Source organism: Sminthopsis crassicaudata, chromosome 5, assembly GCF_048593235.1.
Source record: "Sminthopsis crassicaudata isolate SCR6 chromosome 5, ASM4859323v1, whole genome shotgun sequence".
In the NCBI taxonomy this organism is placed as follows: Eukaryota; Metazoa; Chordata; class Mammalia; order Dasyuromorphia; family Dasyuridae; genus Sminthopsis; species Sminthopsis crassicaudata.
This window is the reverse complement of record NC_133621.1, coordinates 199,178,468-199,201,222: the sequence shown is the minus strand read 5'-3', so window position 1 is coordinate 199,201,222 and position 22,755 is coordinate 199,178,468. Positions and strand designations below refer to the sequence as shown.

The following is a 22,755-nucleotide window of genomic DNA, read 5'->3' as shown; positions in this document are numbered from 1 at the left end:
TCTTGTTCCACATGGGAATGTTGAAAGGAATTATTTCAGAAAACTTTGGAAGGCTTGTAAAAGACTTCTGTCTTTCCTCTCCCGTTCACTCCCCAACTTGGCGGTGGAAGTGATAGGAAGAAGAGGTAGCAGCAGGTTGCCTAAGAAAAGACAAAGAAAAAAGATGGCCATTGAAACATTTTTGAAAATGCATAAAAATAAACAGAAGGAAAGACAAATGGGACAGCTTTGGAATGTTGGGTTTTTTTGCATTTTTATTGTTACAATATACTTACAGGAAAAGCTCCCTGCGTTTAAGAAAAATTCAGTTATACAAGTTAGTTTTTTGTTTTTACCTTTATGTATGGAAATGCTCATTTTATTTGGTGTTTATGTTCAAAATGAAAAAAGAAATGGAAGAAAAAGTAAATAAATGGGCAGTGTTCTTTGGGTGGGAGTTGTGAATTTATGAATCTGTTATATAAAGGTGCATTATCTCTAGAGGTGCCTCTCTTGCCCTAACAGTAGCTGTGTGTTTCAGTGTCTCATCATTGGAGCTGGGCCTTGTGGCCTTCGCACAGCCATTGACTTGTCCTTACTGGGAGCCAAGGTGGTGGTCATTGAGAAGCGGGATGCCTTCTCCCGCAACAACGTCCTGCATCTCTGGCCATTTACCATACATGACCTGAGGGGTCTGGGTGCCAAGAAGTTCTATGGCAAGTTCTGCGCTGGGGCCATTGACCACATCAGTAAGTGATATGGAGTCTCCAGAACGTGTCTTCCAGAGCTCTTCATCTTGTTTTGGTAGCAAGGAATAGCGGGCACGTTGGAAGAGTTCTACCCTGTAACTCAATTTATCTGGTGGTGGTGGTAACATTGCATGCAACCAAATTAGTTCTAAATCAATTTGTCCTTGAGTTTCTAAGGTAGTTGCAATGATTCAAAAGTAGAAATAAAAGTCGCCTATCTGGAATGATTTGGAACCAGAAGATATCTGGATGAGATGTTAAATTATGTTCTTGATTACAAGGCAGTTTTATTAAGGAGTCTATATCCTGAATGCACCCAAATGTTCTTCTGTGTGGAAACTCCATAACCTCTGTACAGGGGGAGGCGATGGCTTTAAACACATGTACAATTTTGTACAACATTGTCCAGTACCTACTATTTTCCACTGGCTAGAGAAATTATTTCTTTCTCTGCTAGACTAGACTCTATAGTGTCTTGGGTATATATAGCAGTCTACAAATAAAATACATAATAACAGGGGATGAAATTACCATTTTGGGGATTCTTATTCAAGAAGGTGGCAGCTCTGGGCAGTTGAAAAAGAAAAACTAAGCTGTTTTGTAGTAAGAGTAAGTCTGTGCCCTAAAAAAACTATATATATATATATATATATATATATATATATGTATATATATATATATATATATATATATGTATATGTGTATATATATATATATATAAAATGTATGTTTTAGAAAAGGAGCTGAGCTGATTTAATTGAACAGATCTGCCTGTTTTCTGTCATATTTTATTTGATTGGCAGTATTATAATAGAGAGAAAGACATGGATTCAAATTCTGGCTCAAATATTTGATAGCAATGGCAAGTCCTGTGCTCTTTTTCTCATTTCTCTTTGTAAAATTGAAATAATTTGTCTACCTTTGATCACAAAATTATTTTCAAAAAGTGCTTATTAGACTTTCAGGTGCTATTAAGGTGGACTACCATGACTTTTCCTGCCAGTATGTCATAGAAACAAAGTTTTCAGAGATCGTTAAACATGTGTTCCTATAAACAATGGCTTGAAGGCAAGAGATAACTTAAATGGCTTTAGGAGGTTCATTTCAATCTAAACATTACTGGCTTTTTCAACTTTCTTTAAAATGTTTTTCTCCCAAGTCTTTCAAGCAATCCACCTAATCAATTCAGGTAGCATAAATATTGAGCAGTAATTGGTAGTGATTTCAAAAAGATAGTGTGGTTTGTAATGGAAAGAGGTCAGAATTGAGAATTTACAAGATGATCCTCCCAGCTTTGCCATTAACTGTCTTTATGATCTTTGGTACTTTAGCATTTTCATCAATAAAACAGAGGTGTCATTCCTGAAGAGTAACTAGGACAAATACTGAGAAAATAAGAAAACAAACTTAAAAGATGGGCACTTTGCAAAAATAATTGTCTGGTGATATTATTTTGGAGAAATAATGAGATTATTTCCAGCATTTAGGATCAAATCCAAAATTACTATTTGACTAACTTCAAACACATTTTTTTCAATTCAGTAATCACAAAATTCCTATGAGGTAGGCAAGGAATGTAATCCCATGTTATAGTTCAGAAAACTGAGGCTAAGACACATTAAGTGACTTGCTCAGAGTCTTATGGACGATAACAGCAGAGCTAAGACTAGTAAATACCCACTTCTTCTGGTTCCTTATGTAATGCTTTTTATCTTTCACTGTGTTGCCTCTCTTTGCAAGGAACTTTACTAGGCACTATTGGCAACAGGAAAAAAAAAATATTTTAGTCCTCTAAGAAATTCATAAATTATTTATCTTGGTCATCTATTTAAAGTTTTCCCTCACATAGACTGTTGGGGAAAACCTTAGAAAAGAAGCCAGCTTAGATAGATCAAGCTATATGACCTTGAGGAAATGATTAATAGTCCATAAGTACGGTGTATAGGTTCCTTTGGGCAAAATTTCGAATTAGATTATACTCCTCCTTATTTTATAGAAATGTTGTAAAGATAAATGAAATAATGTATGTTTAGATAAACCTTTTGTGGAAAAAAAATGCTTTGTGGAAAAAAATGCTTTGTAATTCTATAGAAGTATAATAATTAATACTTATTATGTGAGACTGTCAACATATATTAACAATTCAGATGTGGCATTCTTCCTATTTTGCCAGGATGGTACCCAGAGTAAGGAACTCCACTTTTTTTCTCTATTTTCCTTATGGAAGAGAGAGGGAGATAGGAAAGCTGTTGATTGGCTAGATCTTTAACCATTGCCTCAAAGAGAGTTTGGACCTATCTGAGGGCTGATATAGGAACATATCTCCCGATAGCTTGTATTTGCCCTTTGCTGCTACAGGATGTGACTTAGAAAATGTTTCCCGCCAATGCAGGCCTTGAGAAACCAAAAGTGGATGGATGGGTGAGGGACTTGAGTGGAACCCGCTTTTCTCTTTGGCTTTGCTTAAAGCTGTTCTTGTATGTATCCCTGTCCTTATCCTATAGGCATCCGACAGCTCCAGCTAATCCTTTTGAAGGTTGCCTTGATTCTTGGCATTGAAATCCATGTCAATGTGGAATTCCAGGGGCTTGTGTACCCCCCTGAAGACCAAGAAAATGAACGTAAGTGGGAGCAAAACTATTAAGGGCTCGTAGAGAATAGAAAAATGAGAGGGGTGGAGTCAAAGGAAGATTACACGTTTCAGAATAAGAACATTTAGATTTCTCATGTGTATTGATTTTTGTATCACCTGGGGATTTTTGGACCTGAAAAGTTACTTAAAAGCTTATTAAATAGTAAGCGTTGCAGTTCTTCCTTTATGAGTTTTCTTAAGGATTTCTCTTCTAGAATTTGTAATCCATGACTCTTCCAAGTTAATTCAAACACTGTATATTTGTTTTGATATTCTTTGTTTCTAGAATACCCAAAAATTTGAAGATAATTCTATATAGGAATTTTGTAGCCTCGTTTGTATAATACAGAGCTGAGGCAATGTTCACTTGTATTTGTTCCACAGGAATAGGTTGGCGGGCACAGGTACACCCCAAAACACACCCTGTATCAGAGTATGAATTTGAAGTGATCATTGGAGGGGATGGCAGGAGAAACACCTTAGAAGGTACTGAATATAAATATGTATACATATTTCCCACACACACACATGTGCTTTTCATGTTCATAAATGTTTTAAATGCTTTAAATTTCAAAAGTGTTTAAAAATGTTTAAAAGAAGTTTCTTGTCTGATATACTTCATCCTTATATTTTCTGATTCCATATGTGTGTTGTAGCAGCTGCTTTAAAACTTAATGAATTACATTCCATGAAATTTGTTAATTTTCTTTCCCCCTCTCTCCATTCCCTCATCCCCTCCCTACAACCCAAGGAATTCATTTTCGGGGTATTAAGTTTAGAAATCTCTCTTGAGGTGGAAGAGGGTAGGCTACTTATGTTGCTCTCGTCTTCTTGTAGCAACACTATCAAGTCATAGTTCACAGTATTGTTATTAAAATCGAACAATAAATTAACTACATCTCACCTGGATGCTCTTGTCCTGAATGATGGATGCTTTCCTGAGTATCAGTCTTCTTTTGCAATTAGAAGGAGAGTTTGACAAGTTTTTCTCCCTTCTCTTCCCCCTGACCTTCATCCTGTTGTGTCTTAGCTTCCTCATTTGAATTGATTGTTTTAACAACACTTCTCTGGGATACTTTATTTTTCTGTAGGGTTTCGTCGGAAAGAATTTCGAGGCAAGTTGGCCATTGCCATCACAGCAAATTTCATTAACCGCCATACCACAGCAGAAGCCAAAGTAGAAGAAATTAGTGGTGTGGCCTTCATATTCAATCAGAAGTTCTTTCAGGAACTTCGGGAAGCTACAGGTTGGTGGTAGATGTTGTGATCCTGGACAGAGTTACAGATACAAACACCCATTTTGGGTGTAGAGATCAGCAAGGAAATAAGAGGTAGTTGAGTAAAACAATAAAATTCTAAATATGACTTGGGATTTTTCTGGAGCACATTTCATCATTCCCTGTTGCCTCTAGGCTAAAATACCTACCTACCTTTCCAGTATGTTGCCTGCATTCAAGCTGCCTTGTATTTATTTTATGTACATACTTTAATTATAGAGATACTGTCTTACACGCCTCCCCAACCAAAGGACTGTTCCAGGGTTATTTAAGAGTAGAGACTATTTTTAGGGCTATTATGAGGATCAAATGATCCTCATAATTACAATTTATGTAAAGTATTTGGAAATACACAAACACACACACACATGCATGCAATATATGGTGTATGTTTACACTACACAACTTGTAAAAAAAAAAGTTTTTGGAAATCTTAACATCTTGGGTACTAAAGTATTAAAGTTTTAACTATTATTATTTATTTATTTGACTTTGGGATCTTAGCATCATGCCTGTCACATAGTAGATGCTTAATAAATCCTCATTAATCTATTGTCTATAACAGTGATCTCTGTGGGCTATTGACTTAGTGTTAATGTAATATTATTTGTGTTTTATTGTATTTTTGTTTTGCTGAATATTTCCCAATTACATTACATAATGTATAATTATGTACTTACATAAATAAATAATATTTATGCCCACAGTAAAGAATACTGCACATCATATCCATGATTGTAGGGATTTTATTCTCTTTCAGCATTTAGCACAGTACTTTGGCCAGAATAGACAATAAAGATTTGTTGGATTAAATTGATTTTATATAAACTACAGGGTTTGTTTTGTTTTTTGTTATAGTATTTCCTCTTTTTTCCCTATGGTGAATTTGGTTTCTCTCTAGCACCTATATTCTTTAAAAATTACTGGTGATTTTTATCTGCCATGTAGCTAGAATATAAATCTTTAGTTTTCCCATTGAGACTGAAATCTTTGTTTCTTCTAAAGCCTTCATACAGTTTAAAGCGATTCCTTCTTTTATTTTTTCTCTTTCCTTAGTTCTCTTTACTTAAGTTAGATTTCTTCTTTTTACATTCATTTCTCCTCAGTTCTCTGAGGGCCCATATTCAGTCATGTTTAATGATGTTTGGGAAAACAGCTAAAAGTATATAATTTGTCACTACAGGTATTGATTTGGAGAACATTGTCTACTACAAAGATGACACACACTACTTTGTTATGACAGCCAAAAAGCAGAGTTTACTAGATAAAGGAGTAATATTACACGTGAGTTGAGTTTCTTTTAAAACACTTTTCTTTTACACTGAGTAATTTCTGGAAATACTTACCAGGGGGCTGAATTATATAATTGTTGTAGTTCCTAATTCCACTATCTTCCAAGAAAAATTAAGTCATCCAACCCTATCACCTGGAAAAATGAGCTTTTCTTTTAGTGCTGTGTTAATTTTAACAATGTTAAACCATTGAGATTTCAGAGCTGGATGATGAAAGTTGCAGAGAATGCTGTTTTATGGGGCACAGCAGATTTGACCTAGAAGAGATGTTAGAACTGTAGCTGGGTCATTAAATGTGTGGGTGTTGTTCTATACTTATTGTATAGGTTTTTATCCAGATTATGCTTGATCTTAAGCCAAATAGTGATAAATTCATTTCAAGACAAATTTGGTCATTCTAGCCCTTCTATTCTCACTAGAAACTGGCAGGTATATTTTAGGTAGTTCTCTGTGTTTGTGGGGTGATGATGAATTTTTAAAAGATGCTACTGTTCCCTGTTCTGAGGACAGAATAAGTTGGAAAATGCTAGGCATAAACATAATTGTTCCTTTTGCTCCTAAATCTGGCCCTTGGTTAGTTTACCTTTCCTCCATCCTAATGGATATGAAGAAAAACAATACACTTAGACATAAGCAGTTTATTCCTTATTTGTTTTTTAATGATTAGGCTGCTGTTTATCATCTGTATCCGTCAAATTGGTATACCAGGGAATTAAGACTCATTTTAGACCTCCTAAACAGACTGTATTTAGTGAAAGGAAATACATTGGAACAATTTTAGAATTTTAAGACCTGATTTACTTTCCCTAGAAGGCAGCAGGGATTATGCCATATGTATATTCTGACAAGCCTCCTGCAGGATTGCATTCATTAGTGAGCAAATAGTTTCCAAGACAAACTTGAGTGTTTCTCTTTTGGCTTTTAATGTGTTATAAATAAATGTTATTACTGGTAGTTTGGACCTTTAGGGCCTACTTCAATAAAACAGGAAATATCAGTGCTACTATTCAAATTGTACAATTTCATCATAAGGGAAAGAATGTCTAATGCTGTTTTACAGAAACTTTGTTCTGTCATTGTTTTCTCCTTGAAGATGGACTTCTCTGGGTTCTTTCACAATTTAAGTTTCATTAATTGTGTTGAATACATTTTTTTCTATTTGCAATGTGTTTCTTCTCCCTGATAGCTTCTATTTTTACATTACCTTTCTATTTTATATTTTCCCCTTTCTTACCCAGAGAGCCATCCCATGTAACAAAGAATCTCAATTGGGAAAAACCAGTTCTAAATAAAACATCAACTGAATCTTGTTTTAATTAAAGCTTTCCAGGCTTTTCTGAAATCCCATCATTTTTTTTTTTAAATTTTGAATTTGTTTTATTTTTTTTAACTTTTTATTTTCAAAACACATGCATGGATAATTTTTTAACATTGACCCTTGCAAAATCTTGTGTTTCAAATTTTCTCTCCCTTCCCCATCTCTCCTAACCTTGATAGCAAGTAATCCAATATATGTTAAACATGTTAAAAATATGTTAAATCCAATATATTTATACATATTTGTACAATTTATCTTGCTGCACAAGATCAAAAAGGAAAAAACAATGAGAGAAAACAAAATACAAGCAAACAACAAAAAAGGGTGAAAATGCTATGTTGTGACATAGTCCTCTCTCTGGGTGTAGATGGCTCTCTTTATCACAAGGACATTGGAACTGGCTTCAATCATCTCAGTGCCATCAGCTGAATTTGGTAGAATATGCAATGTATATTCTACTTTCTTCATCATTCTCATTACTCTTCCACTCCCCCCCCCAAAAAAAAAAAAAACTCAAACAAAGAGAGAGAAAAAGAGGGGGGGAAAGGTGTATTTCTTAGATATTAAGCTTAGTTATTTTAATTACACACCATTCAGTTTTGGAGTTTTGTTATAGTCATCATGAATGTGGTTTTCTTAGTTCTTAACTAATTTCCATCTTGTTCATGCCTTTCCATTCTTCTCTGAATTTTCCATGTTTGCTGCCTCAATTATTTTCATGCATCACAATTTAAAAAATTTAAATTCTCTACTTGAGTTCTCATCATGAACCTCTTCTCTATTGGGAGATAGGACTATGCTGACACAGAACTCTTGTTATCTCGGGAGAATGTAGACCAGGAGGCTCTGCTGAGCTACGCCAGGGAAGCTGCTGACTTCTCTACCAATCAGCAACTGCCATCATTGGACTTTGCCATCAATCACTATGGGCAACCAGATGTGGCCATGTTTGACTTTACCTGCATGTATGCATCAGAGAATGCAGCCCTGGTTCGGGAACAGAACGGCCATCAGTTATTGGTGGCCCTGGTTGGGGATAGCCTACTTGAGGTAAGCCTGAAGGAAATTGATGTTTAGTGTGTCTAATGACCCCATTTGTGATCTTTCTTTTTATTTGGCTATTTCCTTCTTCAGCTCATTTTACAGATGAGAAACTAAGGCAAATAAGCTTAAGTGAATTGCTCAGAGTCAAAAAGCTATTAAATGTCTTAATAAAGTGTCTTAAGGCTGGATTTTAATTGAAAATGAATCTTTTTTATTCTAAGCCTGGAACTCTTAACTGTCTCACTATGAAGGAAGGAGAATTGCATTTTATAGCATATACTATAGAATGATATATATAGTTTTTATTTATCATGTATAGCTATATAGTTAGATCCATAGTTGGAGATGTGAAGTTTTTACTTACTTACTTACTTACTTATTTATTTATCATAATAGCTAAAATTTATTTTATTATAATATAATTATAATTATTATTTTAAAATTTATTTTATTGTAATAGCTAAATTTATTTATTATAAATAGCTAAATTTGAAGCAGAATGTCATGCTTTTTTTGTTCATTTTCCTCTTTTAACTTATTTTACTTTCTCTCTTTTTCTGTACTTTGCTCACCCCCTACTCACCCAAAAAAAACCTTTTATGCAGCCTTTTTGGCCAATGGGAACTGGAATAGCCCGAGGCTTTCTAGCTGCTATGGACTCAGCCTGGATGGTCCGAAGCTGGTCTCTAGGAATCAGTCCCCTGGAGGTTCTAGCAGAAAGGTAATAAGAATGGGTATACTCCTGTTTAAAAACTGAGAATGCAAATGTGTTAAACTTTTTTTCTTGGCAACCTCATAACCTTCTATGAATTTAAATGTCACCTCTACCCAGAGGACTTCCAGATTCATATTCAGTTCCATTCTCTCTCCCAAACAGTCCTGCATCAATTACTTCTTGGATACTTATTTCATATTGGATGTTCCCAAGACTGTCTTAAAAGTCAACATATCTAAAACTTTCCTCTGTCTTCTTTCAAACTTTCCTGTTTCTATCAAGGGCCACATCCTTCCAGCGTCTCGAGGTGTAGGAATTATTATTGACTGCTTGTTTTCTCTCACCCCACATATGTGTTCATTTGCCATTTCTTCCTTTGCAGCATCTCTTAAAACAGACCCTCTCTCTCTACTTGCACACCTAACCAGCTTAGTTCAGCAGCTCATCATGTCTTGCCTAGATTATTGTAACACTTCCCTAATTGATCTCCCAGCCTGAAGTCTTTTATAGCTTCTCATTTCTGCCAGATTAATTATCTTCATGCAAATCTGACCAAGTGAATATCTGCTCCCCAGCTTCTTAAACTGTGATTCATGACTTCATGGGGTTTCATAACTGATTGTGGGAGGTTTGGGAATTATGATTTATTATCAACAAATGTTTTTTATATATCTATATACACAGGGTCATGTAAAAATTTCTTAGGTGAAAAGAGGTTGCAAGTGGAAAAAGTTTAAGAAGCTCTGCCTATTCAACCAATTCTGGTGTTTTCCTTTCACCTTGTAAAGAAAGTTCTATAGTTTTTAAAGCCCTACACAGCCTATACTCAAGCTACCTTTCCAACTTTATTAAATATCATCACCATCACATACATACACACAGTCACTCATTCATTGTACCATTCACCCACCACCTCCACATGTACTCTCCAATTCATCCAGACTGGCCATCCTGTGTTCCTCTAATCCTGTGAGATGTAATCCGTACATTATCATCTGCAGGAAACTTCTGATCCATCTGCTAGTGGCTTCCCTCCCAAACCATCTTGATTTTAGCTATTTTGTTTGCAAATTCACTTTATACTAAGTAAATACACATACGTATATGGATTAGCCTTTTATTTTTACTGTATATAATTTTATATGTGCTTCTCTTCCCCCATTAGAATGTAAGCTCATTAGAAGTAAGGGAGTGTTTCATTCTTTGTACTTGTATCCTCAGCACCAAGCACAGTGTTTGGTATGTAGTAGGCACTTAATAAATATTAACCAATTCAACTTGATTGATTGACATTTAATTATCTATTATCACTTAAAAACACCTTTTTTTCTGAATTTTTCTTGTAAAACAAAAGAAAGGCAAGGTTGTTTTGTGACATGATAGTCTAGTTCAAACCACCATTTTTTCCTGTAGATCAGCATTAAGGGAGGATAATTCTACTGTATAATTGACAGATGGTACCTGGTTCTTTTGTGATAACATTAAGAGGCTAAATACTTAATTAGTTGCATTGGAATCAAGATCTCATTCTTGCCCTAAGCAGTGGAATCTCTGCTTGTTCTCACTGGCCAACACCGATTCCACACGGCATTTCAGTAAATCAGGAAAACAAGAAATGCTGCATGATTTGGAGAAACTTAGCAATAAAATTTTTTGTTGTGTCCCTCCGATGTAACCTTAAGTTCTTTAGTTAGAAGAATTGTATTGTGTATTGCTGATAGAATTGTGTATTGCTGATATGTCAGCTCTTTTGAGTAATATACGTATGTGATCTTGCAGGGAAAGCATTTATAGGTTACTGCCTCAGACCACTCCTGAGAATGTGAGTAAAAACTTCAGCCGTTACAGCATCGACCCTGTCACCAGGTATCCCAATATAAATGTCAACTTCCTGCGGCCAAACCAGGTAACGTCCATTTAGTCAGCCTTCCTCTTATCTCTATTTTATGACAGTGCTGAGCTGATCTGTTGATAAAGATCTGTCTCAATATAATATAATAAGATTTAAAAAAAATTTTTTTTTGGTACAAATCTGTGATTTCACCATATGGGGACCTGATGATGTAGAAACACTCTCCGTTTATAAAAATATTTTTAGGCGTCTAAAAGCTTTGTCATAGTATCTCCTGTTGCCTTATGATATTCTTCCATGACATTTCATTTAGCATATGGATTAATTGCCATTGCTGATGGTAGTATCAAAACTACAGTTCAGTTCTATCTGACTTAGTCCCCTGCCTTGTTGTTTCTCATTATATAATAGCATTAATGCTTGAGTCGTGAATCTGGATTTTTTTCCCAAAAGTAGAACTACCTCTTACTCAAAGTTCAAATTTTGGGATCTTCTGCCTTTTATGTTTAGGGAATTGAGTCTTCTTTTTCTATAGAAGGCAAGGCATTCCCTTATAGGAAGTTGTTTTGTGATATATCTGATTGCACTGTGGTTTTTCTGTATCATGACTAAGGATGTGTGAATTTTAAATGCAGCACAGTGCACTAAAAATTTTTTTTTTTCTGTTCTTCTCAAGAATTGTTTGAGGTTTTTTGTTTTGTTTTGATTATAAAATTATTATATTAATTAATGCAATATTAATAATATTAATATAATTTTATATAACAATATAATTATATCTTAATATGATATTAATTTTATTAATATAATTAATTATATTAATATTATGATAAAAGTTATTGAGAAAAGTAGGATATGGATAGTAGGAGGTGGGATTTTAGCAACTTAGTTTCTTTCTAAGAAATCTATTGTGTTAATAGACATTATTCTCCTTCAGGTGCTTCATTTATATGACACAGGAGAACTGAAAGATGTTCACTTGGAAATGGAGAACCTGGTGAATTCCCAAGTCACACCAAAGCTCACCCGAAATGGTAAGTTACAGCAATGACTTCCCCAAGTGTTATTTACTCAGGCTTAATTCAATTAAGTACACTTAGACAGGATGGCCTGTTGAATAGAAAGCTGATTCTGGAGTCAGGAAAACGTTAATTTAGTTTCCTCTCTGACTAGCCAGATGACATTGAACAAAGTCATTCAATCTATGTGTTTCAGCCAATTCTTTTTGATTACAAATTGCAGTTGCAGATCTGCATTTGTAAAATATCTTTCTTCACTAGACTCTCCTTTAACAAAATAAAATCACAAATTGGGAGAGGGGGAGAAGGATATTCTAAAAAGATCATATGATCTTTTTTACAATAAGTAGTCCCAATTTTTTGTCTAAAATTTTCCACTTTGCAAAGAACAGAAAAAAAGCAAATTTTTTTGTAATTAATATTGGGATGTAGCTTAAATATTCATGACTTCCTGTAAATTATTAAACAGACTTTGATTGTAAACATGTAATATTTAATAGATTATTTCTACAAGGCATTCAAAGTTGGAATTATGTAAAATGAAAATGATTTGACATATTTCCATATCAAGGGAGAATAGAAAAAGAGGATCATATATTACATACATATTTTAAGTATATATTAAACTTTGAAACTTCTGTATATTTTTTAAAATTTTGATTGTAACTTCATTGTGAGATAAGATTCCTACATAAATAACTTGGACGTATTCTATTTATTTCTTCATTAATTAATAAAATTTCAGTTTATACCTTAAATGCTTCAGTTGCTTTCAGCTAGTCACATTTAATAAATAATATTTAATAATATTTAATACTCAATAAATGTTTAATATAATAATTTATAAATATTTAATAAATAACATTTAATAAACTGAAGGAACTTTTTCTAGTAGTTATTCCTGTCTTTTCAGACAATATCCTAGGATTAATCAAATATTAAAGTTTCTTGACATGGGATGCTTAAACTGTAAATTCACTAATAAAACAAAATTATAATTATTTATAATAGTTTAGCAGTGAAAATGAGTACAATCAGAGTAATCTCCAGTGTTCACAATATCTATAGACTATTTCATATATAAAAACAGTTCAAAACAAGTCCATGTAGGATAATACAAATTCTCTTCATAAAGAAACACACTATCTCTATCTTCCATCTCTATAGTTGTTTATCTCCAACCATGATGGTAAAACATAGTATTTTCTGTTTCTTTCAAACCCTCACTCTTAATTTTCTCTCTCCAGACTCACTTCCTAAAGTTCTTCTTTTCAATTTTTTAATAATTTTTCTAATTTCCTTCAACAATTTGATTTTTATTTATTTATATATTTTATCCCCCATTACACATTACAACAATATTTTAAATAAGTTTTGAATCCCAAATTCTATACCTCCTGCCCTCCCCCTTACCCTGAGATAGTTAACAATCAAATATTTCCTTATTAGTCATTTTGGACTCAAAAGCAAAAGAAGCTGAAAATTAGCATGCTTCAGACTTAATAATATTAAATAATATTGGTTCTTTCTCTGAAGTTGGATATTCATCACTAGTCCTTTGGAATTGCCTTGGGTAATTATTTGCTGAGAATAGCTAATTCTTTCACAATTCTTCATCAACTGTTTCTTTGTAAAATGATTTCCTGGTTCTTTTCACTTCATTTTCAATCCTTTCCTAGTGTTTTTTCATTAAATAACATTTAAGATAGGAAAAGGAGAGAAACTTTTTTTATATTACAGCTATCTCCTTTGTTGTTTATCTCACATGTCAGACTTATTTCACATATACTCTTTGACTCTAGGAAAAGCATCCACTATGGTGTTAGTTATTCTTAGAGAGATAATAACCATTTCTGTAGCCTTCATAGGAAGTGCTTCTGAAATAGGGGTTACATTGGTATATAAAAAAATGAACATTTTAAAATATTTAGTTTACAAAAACAAAAAAGAAAAACCCACTACAGACCAGTTCGCTTCTTTTCATTGTTTAAGAGGAAGTACCTCTGACTTCTGACATTAAAATCAAATAGAATGATGGTTTCTGGTCCACCCCCTATCCCCCTAACATTCCCCCCATCATCAGCTTCTTTTGAGAACAGATAATTATTGCTCCCTCCATAGACAAACTTTACAGACTGTATTTGTATATTGTACAATGACTTCAGAGAGTTCCTTAGCCATACTGCTAGGTGACCAGTGACCACTGTGCTTTTTCTGTTTTTTTAGAGTCTGTAGCTCGTTCCAGCAAGTTGCTGGGTTGGTGCCAAAGGCAGACAGATGGCTATGCTGGAGTGAATGTGACAGATCTTACCATGTCCTGGAAAAGTGGCCTGGCTCTTTGTGCAATTATCCATAGATACCGCCCTGATCTCATGTAAGTTGTGGTAAACTATATTTGTATTTCTTCTTGTCCAGGAATCTCAGAATGTTTCTTTTATTGGGTAAAGTGTAGGGTAAAGCAGTTTATCTCAATGACAATAATTCATATGCAGCCAGTTATAATTAACCATCATCTTCAGGGCACTACACAAGCTTAGTTTAGACACACACAGTTAAGAAGCCCCAAACCCCTTCATGTGGGTCTACTTGCTTCACATAGAGAAAAGTCTATCATTACCCTTGAAGAAACAATGACAAGTACCGATAACTGGTGAATGAGTAGATTCAACAATCTCTTTCAGCTTCCACACAGTTTCTCTTTCAGCCTCCACACAGTTCCATGAAATAAATTAACATGAGAGTAAAATATATAAAAATATTATTTACATAAAAGTCAGCATGAAATATCTTTTTGCCAATTGGGTTTTTAATCCCCATTGATTTTATTTTCAGACCTAGTATACATACAAAGAAATACCAAAAAAAAAAAAAAATACAAAAGGGAGAAAGACATTTTACAGTATATACAGTATATACAGTAATAATAGAGAATTCTATTTTCTTGGATACGATAGATTTATATATTTTACCCCTTTGTTTACTTAGCTGTTACCATAGAATGACTTAAGGCAGAGCTTTCCAGGGGATGAGAAGTTTGAGGTGGGTTTTGAATAAAGAGATTAGGAGCTACATTTAGAATTTAGAAATCAATTCTGGGCAAAAACTGTGTCCAAGAAGAAAGCATAAGTTAGATGTGGGGGGAAGGGGAAAGCCAGGAAGGCTCTTGCTGTAATAAAATGTCAAATATTATCTTTGGTTCTAGCCAAGATAGTTGTTTCCTAGTGGCAAAATAAGACACTGAGGTCATTTGGCATTACTTAGACCTCATTCACATACTTGACTCAGTTTGGAGCCTGTGTTTTGAAAGACAGAATCTGTTAACAAAAGAAATAAAAAAATATCAAATTAAAAAAATAATTTCTGAAGTCTGAAGGTTATTATATCAATAGAGATTGCTTAGTGAGCACCACTTAAAGAAGAATCTGTATCCATTTTTCCTCAGATTGAACAACAAGGAGCTTTAAGTACAGTGGGGAAATGTTCGTCTTTGGAAAACTCAGGAAATTTAGCAATGGAAAAAAAACTTCCAAGGAAGGTTGTGGAATTTCCCTTGGAGGAGTAATGCTGAATTACCAGAGCTCACTTAGCAAAACAAAATCTTATTACAGAGAGACAGAGATACCTAGTGGGTTTTAGTCCCATTTCAGAAATCTGGTCTACACATGATTGTTATTTATTACCTCATGAGGGCCTATAAGATGTTAGATGCTATAGGTCTGTCCATGAGCTAATAAATTTAGGTAAGAATAGTTTTCTAATTTTTTCCTCACCTGCCTCCCTATAATAGATCCTTGAGCAAGGATTTGCTTAGAAAATGCTTTACATCCTTTAAATAAAGGAAAAATAGGAGTGTCAGGTAACATGCAAGTTTCTGCCTTCAGATTCAGTAGATTCACATTTCCTTGTTTATTCTTTTTTAAGAAAATCTTGTTTTTTAAACTTCGCTTTCCAGAGATTTTGATTCTTTAGATGAGCATAACACAGAGAGAAACAATCAACTGGCTTTTGATATTGCTGAAAAGGAATTAGGGATTTCTCCCATCATGACAGGCAAGGAAATGGCTTCAGTTGGGGAACCAGACAAACTATCAATGGTGATGTACCTGACCCAGTTCTATGAGATGTTCAAGGACTCCATCCCCTCCAATGGTAAGGAATCTAGGACAAAAGTCTATTATAAGTGGCAAATGCTATAAAATTCCTTCATTTCCTGTTTGTCTGAATTTCTTCCTCCCCCACCCCACCCTTCCAGCCACATCCTTCAGCTGCACCACCAAAAGCAAATTCCAACAGGGAAGTGAGTGATTAAATAGAATTTTGCCTTCGTGGTCATGGAAACATATATATTTTTTTTAATGGAAACTTGAGGAAAACCTGTACAGGTTTTATTTTAGTGCAGTTGAACTGAAAACGAAATATGAAAAGTATATTAGCTCCTCCTCTAACTGTTGGCAGGCATGTAGAAAAGTCAGTTTTGGTGAAAATCTGAATAAGCTGGTAATTTCTTACATTACCCCCCTTCACATGCTCTCTGGTTCAGCCAAATCATGCTGCTCCCTCAAACAGGGTATTGTCTCTATCCCATTTGTACAAACTGTCCCCTCTGCCTGGAATGTACTCCCACCTCCCAATTATTCCTTTTAGCTCCTACATGAGTTCTTTCTGATTTCTGACTGCTTGCTACCCTTCCCCTCACCTATTTATTAGTATCTTCCCCAAAATTACTTTTTTGCCTTAAATATGATGTGTTGTTTCTCCCATTTAAAAATATGTGCTCTCTCTCCTCCATTTGGGCTAGTCTAAATCTGAATAGGCTGATAACTATTTTACCAGATCTTTGAGTGGAAGGACTGATCATTTTTTATCTTTTTCAATGAAAATTGCTAAAAGTGCCTACTGTGTGCTAGGAATTGTGCTAAAGGCACAGAGAAAGGTAAGGCAGTTTCAGCTCTCCAGGAACTCACAATCTAATGGGGAAGATAGATTAAATGCAACTATGTACAAAAAAATCTGTATGAGGATAAATTGTGATTAGTCAGAAGAGGAGAGTTTTTCTGGGTATTCTTGTTTTCTAGTTTTTTCCTCGCCTCACTCCCTTTAACAAGGATCTTTTTTTAGATCCTTGAACAAGGATTTGATTAGAATTACATTAGATTACATTCTTTAAGCAAAAGAAAAGAAAAATAGAGTATCAGGTAACATGCAAGTTTCTGCGTTCAAATTCAGTAAATTGACATTTCCTTGTTTATTCCTTTAAGAAGTTCTTGTTTTGGTTGTATGTGTGTGTGTTTTTGTTGTTGTTGTTGTTGTTTTAACTTCATGCCAATAAATGTTTGCTGATCATCAAAAAAGGCATAGTCAAGACTGATTACTTCTGAGCTTCTCATGGAAGTTTCTGACACAAATATTTCTCTTCACAGTTAACTTGGATGCTGAAGAGAAAGCAGTCCTGATTGCTAGTACCAAATCCCCCATCTCCTTCCTTAGCAAACTTGGGCAGAGCATCTCTCGGAAGCGTACTCCCAAGGTAAAAAGCATGTTTTTTCTTATTTTGGAAAGCTGATCACATGGTGAGGGAATGTCTGGATATTTTGAGCAAAATAAATGTTTTCTTTCCTTTTCTTTTCCCCCTCTTGTTGCAGGATAAGAAAGAGAAGGACTTGGATGGTATGGGGAAGAGGAGGAAGACCAGTCAATCAGAGGAGGTGAGAAACAACCAGAAATATTGTTGAATATTTTAAATTGAGTTATCTTTATGTTCTCGAAATTCTACTCTTGTTGGGTCAGATTTGGGCATGTTATATAATATTATATATATATATATATATATATATATATATATATATATATATATATATATATATATATATATATATATATATATATATATATATAAAAAGTTTTTTATTGTTCTTCTTTTTGGAGAGTTGTCCATAAGATGTACTCAAAAACCAGTTATTTGCCAATTGTGTGGCTAGTGTGTTCTAAGTTTCCCCCCCAAAGATTTACATGAACTGATATTGAGTGAAATAAGCAGAACCAGGAATATATTGTACACAATAACAGCAATGATCAACTATAAAAGACTTGGTTCTTAGTAGTTCAGTGATCCAAAGGAATCCCGGTAGACTTCGCACAGAAACCAGTTATTTGCCAACTGTGCTGCTATTGTGTTTTCCCCACCAACGATTTACATGAACTGATGCTGAGTGAAATAAGCAGAACTAGGAATACATTGTACAAAATAACAGCAAGAATGTGTGATGATCAATATGAAGGACTTTGTTCTCCTCTGTAGTTCAGTGATCCAAAGGTGTCCCAATAGACATTGTACAGAAAATGCTGTCTACAACCAGAGAAAGAACTAAGGAAACTGAATGTACATAACACATGCTATGTTCATTTTATTTTTTTCTGTTTTTATTTTTTTTTTTTAATTTCTCCCATGGTTTTCCCCATTTGCTCTGATTTTTCTCTCCCAACATAATTCTTAAAATAATGTGAATTAAGTTTCTCCTCCCTCTCACAGATCTTATTTTCTGCCTTGCCTCTAAGCTCGGACACTTGAATATTTATGTAGCTTTATGACTTCTAGCCCTTTCTAGCTCTCCTGAAGCTTGGAATGTTGTTTACCCATTGAGGAGCTCTCAATTTTCTAATTTGTATTTCTAGCATTCATCAGTATGCATATCATGTATTAAATGCTTTTTCATTGAATTATTCATCCCATTAAAACACTTGGCTCATTGTTAACATTAGTAAAAACTAAAAGGTAAAGCTATTTGGGGGAAGCTCTGTTATAATTGAGTGTTTTGAATCTTGGGTTTTGCTGTCTTAGGAGGAACCACCTCGAAGTTACAGGGAAGAAAGGCCCACTTTGGTAAGCGCCTTGACGGAGAGGAGGATTGATGTTGCTGTTGGCAACCAGAATAAAGTGAAGTCCATGGCTACCCAATTACTGGCAAAATTTGAGGAGAATGCACCACTACAATCCACTGCTGGCATAAGGAGACAGGTAGGATGCAGGATCTTGTATTATCCTTGATTTCTAAGTTGGATTTCAGTTGAAGTATAGGGGAAAAAAAAGGTCATTTTGTATTGTTTTTTAATTATCAAGAAAAGCAGCCTGTTATATGAACCTGCTAATTCCACGTAGGCCCAAACACTGCAGAGAGAAACTGCAATGCTGGCTCTCTCGTCCAAGGGTAGTGATGTCCAGTGAAGAGTGAAGATCAACAGGGTTGAACCCTTAGGCAGAGGTGATGGGTATTCCTTGGCTGATGGAGCTGGGTCTCCCCTTGCCTGCTCTTCCACATCTCTGTCCAGAGGACTTGGGGTGGCCACATGAGTTTTGCCTCTAAGTATCCCAATTCCCTTCTCCAGAGAACCAACCTTCTCAAATTCATGGCATATTTTAGCCAGAATAGAATACATCTTAGGATTTGATCCCAGGTCTTTTTAACTACTAATCCCAGTTCTTTCCAGTGTATAACACTACCCTGAGACTCACTGACTCTCAGTCTATCAATATGTTTTCTGTTACACGAGGAAAATGTCTCCTAATTTAATCAGCAAGCCTCTTTCAATTCCAAGAGCCTATTAAAAAGGCCTGAAAAAATTTTGACTTCCAAAGAGAGGTATCTTTATCAGGTACTACTCCTCTCTTCTATTTTCACAGGGATTTTAAGGGCGATAGGATTTTAAAATCCTTTTTTCTTGAATCAATTTCTATCTCTTTGGTTTTACATGACCTAAATTTCCCCCTATATTCCTCCCCATGTTTCCTTTTCCCTGAAGCCATTACAGTTATTTTAGAACCTTTGGAAGAATTCTTTTTTTTTCCCCCCCTCCAAAATCACCTGTATGTGCTTTCTTCTTGGACTTTTTTTAATGTTTCTTTATCATGAAAAGGTTTTATTCTCACCATTCCAAACAGCCTATTTTGGAGCAGAATTGACTGTTTTCAGGAGCAACAGCCTATCCAATCTTGCTTTTCTTAATCAATATTAAGAAGAAAGTTGCATTTAGCTAACCATGTTTATCACTCTGGGTGAACAGTTTGGTTTTCTAAACTGAAGTAAGACCAAGCAAGATAATTGCTGAACCTGCAAAGGAAAAGTAAAAAATCATATATACTCCCATTTTCCTGTTTTGGTTTTACTTTGATTTGTTTTGTCCTGTTTGTTTGATTTTATCCTGTATATTTTTCCTGTAGTTATAATTGTGTTGGGTAATCCATTATTTTTCCCAAGAAATTTTTTTTAAATCATAAATATGTGTTTGATTGATACCATGTCCCATTCCTCCTCTTTTCTGTCATCAGCTTCTTTTAAATTCCCCTGCTTCTCATTTTATTTTTAAAATTGTTTCTTTGTCCTGACTCCCCATCTACTCCTGATTTATATGTGACAGCCAACCCAAGAGCGTTGTATCAGCCAGCCATCCCGCAGACAGCCAGAGCAGGGTCGCCCTGCTCGGATACCTCAATGGAAACAGGTAAAGGAATTACCTAGTGACGAGGATGTTTGTCTTCTCAGATCTCCTTTCCCTTGCCTTCCTCCTGAAAAAGAGAATGGTGAATTTTAAAATCTTTAGTTTGTGCTTCCTTTTGCAATAACTATTAGGTTTACAGCAACCCTTATCTTGCCAGATCAGAACAGAAAAATAATTGCTAATTTATCTTATTTCACTACTTGCATACATCCTTATGGAAAACCACTTGTAGACTGCCAGGTATTTATGAATGTATATTTTATAGGTAAAGCATCTTTTAGATAATTTTCATATTAAAAATAGTAGAATAGTAAAGTAGAAAGGAGATACTTTCTACTTTAAAGCCTACAAACTATTTCTTAAGATCTGGTTACTGGAAGAGTTATACAAAAGAAAATGCTGAATTTTTCAGCCCTGGAAATAGCGACAACAACATGGTCAGACCAGGGAAATTGTGTACAAGCTAATACCAAGAAAATTATCTTGTTTTAAAAAAAAACTATTCTGCTATTCCCTGTGCATGTTTTAGGACTCTGTCCATAAATTTAAATCTTCTCCTGGGAAAGATTGTGAAAGCTGAGCAGGGTTAGGCTTCCACTCTTGGAGAAATGCCATTGCTTAGCATACAGAACAGGAAAGGGAGGTGGCGTGGAGGAGGGTGTCTATTAAATGTGGCATCTGTCAGAAGCAGAAAATTCACAGGTAGGAGATGGTTCCTTTTCTTCTTGATTTTTTTCTTATATCATAATTAAACATGTGTTACCAAGACCTCATTAGCTTCATTAAGCTACAAGATGCTCCCATATTTGATTTTATAGTAAACTTTAAGAAATAAAAATGAGTTTGATTTATAAGTGAGATTTTTGGTTTCAATCGGTTTTAGATCACAACTTCCCTTTTTATCTATCTTTCCTAGCTTTGGTTCTTCTTATTCCCTATTAAAAAAACTAAACTATTGGTTAGAGAACAATTTGGAAGTAAGAACATAGTGAGAGGAGAATCCAGTGTGTGATGTTTCAGTGACAATCTAAATTTGAAAAACTTGTTCTTGCGACCTGTCCCTCTCACATTCCAGTTTTGAAGAAATGCTTTTAGGGGAAGAAATGAGAAGTCTGCTCTCTTTTTTAACAGGATTCAAATTCCCAAGTTTTTTCTTTGGAAATAAGAATATCACCATGTTTAGAGGCACTTTGAATAATGATTTTAGTGTCAGTGGAAAAACTACTGTGAGTACCATCTGCTTAGGTCACTTTTAGATAGGCCTGCTGGGCCTAAATAACCAAAATTCAAGAAAGTTTTTTCCTTTTGAATCTATAAGTAGCTAGTGAAAAGAGCACTGAACCTGGGATCATGAAGATCTGAGTTCAAATTCAACTTTAGATGCTTATTAGTTGTTTGATACTTGGCAAATCATTTAATTTCTGTCAGATGAGTTTCCTCATCTGTAAACCTGGAATTATAATAACACCTTTCTGGAGAATTGCTTTGAGGATGAAATGAGATCACATTGGCAAATTATTTTACAAACTATAAAGCACTATATAAATGTTAGCTATTATTATTATTGTCAACTTTAATTATTATTATAACTGTCTGCTATGTACCAGATACTGTACTAAGTGTTAGGGATATAAAAAGAAGGAACAAAGAAATAAATCAGCAGCAGCAGCCACAAGGGAACTGATAAGTTAAAAGAATTGCCTGATTGAACAGGAGTTGTACAAAAGAGCAGGTTTATTTCTTGGCTCTTTAGAGTTATTTTTGTCATTCTTATCAGTCTGCATGCCATTTTCTCTTGTTTTGTCATCTCAAAAAGCATTTGTGAGGTGCATAATTTGTTTCTGGCTCTGTGCAAAGTGTTAAGCAGAATAAGTCATATGGAGGCTGTCTTGATAGTTTAGTATGCCTTTACTCTCAGGCCATACTAAGTTGGAAACACACATTTAGGAAACTGTATATGTTTTTTGAATGAATGCACTAAGAGAATAAATAGGACAAAGATGTGTGCAAAGGGTATTTCTACGAATTTCATCACCAGCCTAGATGGAGGGGAAAAACATGACTTTTAATTTTTTTTTAAAATTGTTTCTGAATCCTTGGCAAGGATTTAGACAAAAGAAAAGCTTTGTTTTTTTCCTCATATGCAACAGATTCTCTGAAAAGAAAAAAAAAGTGGTACTAACATGATTTCAATGAAATATTCATAAGACTACAGCTCTTTTCTTGTGTATGAAATGTGCTTATTAGCTAAAATTTACATACTGATTTTTTTTTTCCCCAGAAGAAAAGCAGAGGATGGAATCTTGAGTCTTGACCTAGAATTGCCATCTGAAAAAGTATAGAATAAAGAGGCAGCTAGGTAGCACATAGCACTGGTCCTGGAGT

General features: G+C 34.6%; 1 protein-coding gene across 4 annotated transcripts in view; it reads left to right on the top strand.

Annotated features, from left to right (window-relative positions):
* The window catches only part of MICAL3 (microtubule associated monooxygenase, calponin and LIM domain containing 3), a 243,831-nt gene that overhangs the window by 102,378 nt on the left and 118,698 nt on the right, over positions 1-22,755 (top strand). For 2 of the 4 annotated variants that reach the window (XM_074266838.1, XM_074266836.1), the window contains exons 4-18: positions 521-728; positions 3,233-3,349; positions 3,745-3,846; positions 4,452-4,607; positions 5,821-5,921; positions 8,040-8,297; positions 8,897-9,012; positions 10,786-10,912; positions 11,796-11,892; positions 14,104-14,251; positions 15,830-16,026; positions 17,298-17,404; positions 17,520-17,582; positions 18,716-18,892; positions 20,290-20,373. In XM_074266838.1, the coding sequence (XP_074122939.1) occupies positions 521-728; positions 3,233-3,349; positions 3,745-3,846; positions 4,452-4,607; positions 5,821-5,921; positions 8,040-8,297; positions 8,897-9,012; positions 10,786-10,912; positions 11,796-11,892; positions 14,104-14,251; positions 15,830-16,026; positions 17,298-17,404; positions 17,520-17,582; positions 18,716-18,892; positions 20,290-20,373 (2,058 nt within the window). The remainder of the gene's footprint in view (positions 1-520; positions 729-3,232; positions 3,350-3,744; positions 3,847-4,451; positions 4,608-5,820; positions 5,922-8,039; positions 8,298-8,896; positions 9,013-10,785; positions 10,913-11,795; positions 11,893-14,103; positions 14,252-15,829; positions 16,027-17,297; positions 17,405-17,519; positions 17,583-18,715; positions 18,893-20,289; positions 20,374-22,755) is intronic. The other 2 variants (XM_074266837.1, XM_074266839.1) reach the window with 1 other exon arrangement.